Source organism: Microtus ochrogaster, chromosome 10 (assembly GCF_000317375.1).
Source record: "Microtus ochrogaster isolate Prairie Vole_2 chromosome 10, MicOch1.0, whole genome shotgun sequence".
Taxonomy (NCBI): Eukaryota; Metazoa; Chordata; class Mammalia; order Rodentia; family Cricetidae; genus Microtus; species Microtus ochrogaster.
Window position 1 is genome coordinate 46074104 of NC_022016.1, and position 6681 is coordinate 46080784.

At 49.2% G+C, this 6681-nt stretch overlaps 1 protein-coding gene across 1 annotated transcript in view; it reads left to right on the forward strand.

Moving 5' to 3' along the window:
• Positions 1-1613: 1613 nt before the first annotated feature.
• Pla2g5 (phospholipase A2 group V) overlaps positions 1614-6681 on the forward strand; it is a 10701-nt gene continuing 5633 nt past the window's right edge. The window contains exons 1-2 of the mRNA XM_005352957.3: positions 1614-1653; positions 3373-3517. Coding sequence (XP_005353014.1) covers positions 1614-1653; positions 3373-3517 — 185 coding nt within the window. The remainder of the gene's footprint in view (positions 1654-3372; positions 3518-6681) is intronic.

Consider the following 6681-nt stretch of genomic DNA (forward strand, 5'->3'; position numbering starts at 1 on the left):
GCAGAGACCCGGCCACCTGGGGGCTTAGAGACAGTGTGGCACCTGAAAGGAAATCCTAGCTGGCCACAGACCAGCTGAATAGCTTTGAACACTCAGGGATCAGGGATTCTGGGAGTGGAGAAGAGCAGACAGCTATTGGCAGAGGAACCTTCTAGAGGCCACCTTGGAAACCTTTCCTCTGTCTATTGGCCAGGACTGCCAGCAAAGTTCCAGCCAGGAATTGTGTTTTTGCTAAAGACAGACCCTAAGGCGGGAGTTCTAGAGGATGAGTTTCATGGAAGACAGAACGCCAGGGTTGAGAGACTGCCTTTCTAGGAGTGTTGGCACAGTGTAGAGAGGGGTCAGGCCCGGGTTCACATTCCGATTCGACTCCATGCACTGAGTGACCTCTGGCAGATTCCAGGCAGTTTCTGAGCCTCCTCGTTCCCATGGAAACAGTGACACCTGTAGACTCAGAAGACCTGCAGTGTGCCTTGGGGCCACAAAGCCATAGTGAAGCCCCCAATGGCCAGGACTCACTATGGGTCCTGGACTCCATTCCAGAGCAACTGTCTGGCCAGCCCCCATTCTCAGAGCGGAAATAGTGCCCAGACCAACAGCTACAGCCCCCAAATGACCATCAGGGAACTCAGAGACATCAGTTCTGTGAACTTCAGGAGAAAGATACAAGTGCCAGCTCCTTCCTCCCTCAGCGCTCCAGCTCCTGCCTCCCTCAATGCTCCAGCTTCCCCTGCTCTCAGTGCTCCAGCTCCCGCCTCCCTCAGCGCCCCAGCTCCCTCAGTGCCCCAGCTCCCTCAGCGCCCCAGCTCCCTCCTCCCTCAATGCTCCAGCTCCCCCTGCTCTCAATGCTCCAGCTCCCTCCTCCCTCAGAGCTTCAGCTCCCGCCTCCCTCAGCGCCCCAGCTCCCTCTGCTCTCAGTGCCCCAGCTCCCTCCTCCCTCAGCGCCCCAGCTCCCTCCTCCCTCAATGCTCCAGCTCCCCCTGCTCTCAATGCTCCAACTCCCTCCTCCCTCAGAGCTTCATCTCCCTCCTCCCTCAATGCTCCAGCTCCCTCTGCTCTCCGTGCTCCAGCTCCTCCTCCCTCAGCGCCCCAGCTCCCTCTGCCCTTTATTTACATTCTATTTGGTGCACGGTGTGTATGTATAAAGGTGTGCTCCTGGAGATCAAAGGAAAACTTGTAGGAATCAGTTCTCTCCTACCACGGAGGTCCCAGGGGTCAAATTCAAGTCACCAGGCTTGGGTAGTAGGCACCTTTACCCACCAAGCCACCTCACCAGCAGCCCGCCACACTGGTTCTTAGCTGGGTCTAGGGTCTGCCAGTTCCTGCCCTTAATCTTGTGCCAACTGTATCCATTTACACGTCTGCCAAAGGGGCACTTGTCACCCCCACTTCTGGTAGAGTAGAGTCAATAACGGCCTTCTGTCTCCAGGAAATTCGGTGGATCGAGGCCTGTAGGCTTTGCCTGTCTTTTCCGGCTGGAGCAGTCTGTGGATTACCCAATGAGGGAGGGAACACCCAGACCTAATTTGGAGCTGGGTGGGGACTGAACAGGCCTCAGCAGCGATGATTTAAAAGACACCATGGGATGTGTTTTGTTTTCCAGAACCCGAGAGATGAAGGGCCTCCTCACACTGGCTTGGTTCCTGGTCTGCAGTAAGTGTTGGCTCCTTGACCTCCTCCCCCAACCTTGGGAGTTATGGGTAGAGGAAAGAAAGGTGACCAGCAGCCTTTGAAGCTCAGAGACCTATGTCTGAGTCTCAGCTCAGTCCTGACGGGGCGAACAAAGATATCAGCCAAGGCCTTAATCTCCCTGGGCCCCCGCGTTTGCGCTGGTGGACATGGTGCTGTGGCAGGATTTGGATACTGTAGGTCAGGGTGTGAAGGCTATGAACATGAAGATGCAGAGCTTGTGAATGTGGGAGGCAGATATCCCCCCCCCCAGTGTAAAATTAGAATAAGGACAAACAGCGAGAATAAAGTAGAGCACAAAATCTTTCGGAAATATCCCAGCCCTGGGCTGGGGGCCAGCTCAGCAGCAAGGCGCTTGCAGCACGGTGGTGCATTAGGTTCAATGAAGGATAGATCGATGATTAATAGATAGGTAGATAGATAGATAGATAGATAGATAGATAGATAGATAGATAGATAGATAGATAGATAGATAGATAGACTCCAGCTGATGATTCTGGAGTCATTCTCTGTTCAGTATTTCTGCATACAACCCCATCTAGAAGGTTCTGAAAAGTTGTAGGGCAGCCCTCAGAGAAGACTGCTTGGACCTGAGTTTAAGTCAGTAGAAAGTCTACTAGTGGGCTGGCAGCCACAATGGGTGATCACAGTATAGCCTTGAACTTTTCCCCGGGTGTGCTTTTAAGTACAAAAACCATATCCTGGCTTGACAGACTTCAGTTAGCAAGAACAGTTAGCCAGAAGCGGAACCAATAGAAGCTAAAAAGCAAGGTTAGTGCATGTAGAAACTTTCCCAGAACTTTGATGTACTTGATGAATTAGGCCATTGTTTTCATTTTGGCAGGTGGTGCTGTCTATCTGCTGAGTTTTATGGCCCAAATGGTACTTCCCTCATGGAGTCAGTCATGCTAAGGTCTGAGGGCCTGCACAATAATCTGACTTCAGGCTTCATCGTAGCCCCCTCACCCCTCATACAAGTCCCTGATGGGCAACTCTGTTCTTTGGTGTCTTGCCAGCTACCTGGAGATCCTAGGAGGAACTTGAGACCCAAGGCAGGGATGGAGCCCCTGGCTCCTTACATTGAAAACCCTAGGCAAGATACTTCCTTCTAGACTTATAGGAGCCTTAGTGTCTCAATTTGTAACACAAGGGAGCTGGCTCCAAACTCTGCTCCTAAATTCAATTTTTGATTTTTTTTTTTAAAGAAAGTATCTCATATAACCCAGGCTGGCCTTGAACTCTATGTCGTTGAGAATGACTGTGAACTTCTAAACCTTCTGCTTCCACCTCGTGAGTGCTAGGATTACAGGTTTGCAAAGCGCTGGTGGTCAAAACTAGGTCTTCATGCATGCTAGGTGAGCCCTTTGTCAACTGAGTCACATGCCCCGGTCCCCAAGTGCAAACTCTTTTCTGGGGGGGGGCAGGTTTCAAGACACAGTTTCTTTGTGTAATCCTGGCTATCCTGGAACTAGCTCTGTAGACCAGGCTGGCCTATCAGGCTGTAGGCCACCTATACCACCACTGTCCAGCTAACGAACTTTTAACAACTTCTATTCTAGGTCACTTGCTGTCATCTGCCTGGCCCTCCTCCCATTAACTGAGAGAATAAGAGCAGGTGGGAGGGGAGGCCAGTGGTTGCTGCAGCATGTCCCGTGTCATCTGGGGGCTTGGGCTGTTTTCCAGGTGTGCCTGCAGTGCCGGGAGGCTTCCTAGAACTGAAGTCTATGATCGAGGAAGTGACTGGGAAGGATCCAATAATGAACTACGGCTTCTATGGCTGCTACTGTGGTTGGGGCGGCAAAGGGACCCCCAAGGATGGAACTGATCGGTGAGCTGACATGACTACCTTTAATGCTCTGGGCTCTGCCCTCATTACCCCCTCTGATTCTGTGTCTAGTCTACCTCTGAGGCTCAGGACCAGAGAGATGGCTCAGTGGTTAAGAGTGCAGGGGACCTGAGTTCCGTTCTCATGCCTCAGGCCTCTTTGGCTACCAGTGTGCTCTCTCTCTCTCTCTCTCTCTCTCTCTCTCTCTCTCTCTCTCTCTCTCTCACACACACACACACACACACACACACACACACACACACACTTGAACACTTGAAACTATTTTTTTTATTTACCTTTTTCGAGACAGGGTCTCACTATGTAGCTCTGGTTGTCCTAGAACTCACTCTGTAGACCAGGATGGCCTCGAACTCACAAAGATCTGTCTCCCTAGCACTGGAATTAAAGGAGTGCACCCCTACACCTGGCTTCTAAAATAAATCTTTAAAATAAGTAGAACTAAGACTCAGAGGAGTTAAACTGCTTTTAAAGATATGCCATATAACTCCCAAGAGTCCCAAGATCTCAGTGGCCTAATTTGTCACTTGGTTTATTGAAATGTAACAAATGATCCTTACGTGTTGGCTTAATGCAAACATGATTGTTTACTTTGCCCATGAACCTGATGTCTGGGGAGGCCATGGCTCCTATCTGTTCATTTTCCTTTTGCAAAGTCTGGCTGGGGCTGGTTGATCCACACCACAGGTGGATCATGGCTATGACTTGGGTTGTTGCTGTCTGTAGGTAGAGCCTCAGGCCCTTTTTGCAAGTCATTTGCAGGGTTGTCTTGACTTTCTAACAGCATGGTGGACTCTTGGGGAGTTATGAACAAACATTCCCAAACTACAAGATGAAGGAGGATGTGGGAGTGAGTGTGATTCTGCAATCCCAGTCCTGGAGAGGTAGAGGCAGTAAGAGCAAGGTCTGAAGCTGATGTGAGCTGTATAGCAAGTTCTAGGTCAGCCCCAGCTGCATGGCAAGACCCTGTCCCAACAACAACAATAAAAGATAGTATTTTTATTCTAGACCTCCAACACTCCACAGTGTTCCTTATGCAGCCCTCTTAATTGGTCCAGCTGCAAAAGATCGAGAGAAGAGACCTAGGCTAGCCAATGAGTGCACAGATGCAACAGGAACAGACCTAAGTTAGCCAATGAGTGCACAGATGCAATGGGAGGAGACCTAGGCTAGCCAATGAGTGCACAGATGCAACAGAGGAGGAATAAGCATCAATGTTCTATGACTGCAGTCAATGGGCAGTGAGCAACTTAGGAGATGAGCAGCCCAAGAGAGATCCCGGATGGTCTCACCACAAAGAAATGTGTGTTTGAGGTGATGGGTAAGTGATTTGCATCGCTACGATGGCTATGCAATGTCATGGTTACTTAATTACTTTTCTCTCTCATTCACTGTGATGAAATAACTGTCAGAACAACTTAAGAGCATAATCAGCTATTCCGGTGCACAGTTTCAAAGTGTTCAGCACATGGCCATGTGGGTCCCTGTTTCTGGGCCTGTTTTGAGGCAGGATATGATGGTGGGAATGTCTGCCACTGGAGCCCCTTCATGGTGATCAGGAAGCAGAGTGAAGGATACAGAAAGATGACAGGGCAAGGTTATCACCACCAGAGACACACTTCCAGTGGCCCACTTCATTCAACTAGGTCCTACTTCCAACTTTGGCCTCATCCTAATAATGCCATCGTATTCTGAATCCACCAGTGGATGAAGCCATTCATTGGCCCCCATGATCTAACCGCTAGAGAATCCCTCATAGACACATTCAAGATTCTATAATCTCCTAGAGAGCTATTAATCCAGTCAAGCTGACAGTCAAGATGAACAATTTCAATGGAATGTATAGTACCATGTTGTGCCCATCAATACGCCTAGTTACTACGTGTCATCTTGAAAAGAGAGGAAGGATCTGGATTCTACCTTTTGATAGGGGAGTGTCACCATTCTAGAAGACTGTGTGAAACAGGAGATGTTGTTCTTTGGAAACCCCAGTGTACAGAGTTAACAGTTCTGATGCCAGTGGGTTCCGTGACGGATGACGTCAAATGGACACCAAGGAGTTGGGGCCAAGCTGAAGTGCGGCTCTATGGGTAATAAGTAAGGAGAAGGCTAGAATGGCCTATGTTGTAAGGATTGTAGTTGAACACATCATTACAAACTCCTGTTCAGCTTAACATGTAATTTTATACAGACATTTATAGACATGGGACTAGAGAGATGACTCGGTCAGTCAAGTCCTTGCTGTACAAGCACAAGGAACTGAGTTTGGTTCCCCAGAATCCACAAGCTGGATGCCACTGCAAGAGGAGGTGGAGACAGGTGGATTCCTGGGGCTCGTAGGCCTGCCAGTCCAGTTGACTCAGTGAATCCAGTGAGAGACCCTGCCTCAAAAAATAAGGAGAGAGGGCTGGAGAGATGGCTCAGTGGTTAAGAGCATTGCCTGCTCTTCCAAAGGTCCTGAGTTCAATTCCCGGCAACCACATGGTGGCTCACAACCATCTGTAAAGAGGTCTGGTGCCCTCTTCCGGCCTGCAGGCATACACACAGACAGAATATTGTATACATAATAAATAAATAAAATAAACATTTAAAAATAAAATAAGGAGAGAGAGGTCAATGGAGACACAGGATATAGCCCCCTCTGACATTCACACACACACACACACGCACACGCACATGCACACACACGCAAGCACGCACATGCACACACACACACACACACCCTTATACACATGTACACAAATATTGTAGTTTGAATGGGAAATGCCCTTCATAAACTCATGTGTGTGAATACTTTGAGGTAGGGCCTAGCTTTAGAATAGGGTCACTTTGGTGGGCCTTAAAGTGTCTTAGTCAAATCCATGTTCTGTCTTCACTCTGCTCCCCAAATATAGATGTGATGTGAGCAGCTGCCCCATGCTCCAGCTGTCCCATCTTCCGCGCCATGATGGGCTGTCTCAAACCACAAACCAAAGCAAGCCCTGCCTCCCTCAGGCGGCTTCTTGTCAGGTTTGACAGTGTTAGGGAAAGCAACTACTACACTAAGGAAACTATTAATTTACTTTTGTTTTTTTGAGACAGAGTTTCTCTGTGTATCCCTGGCTGTCCTGGAACTTGCTCTGTAGACCAGGTTGCCCTCAAACTCATAG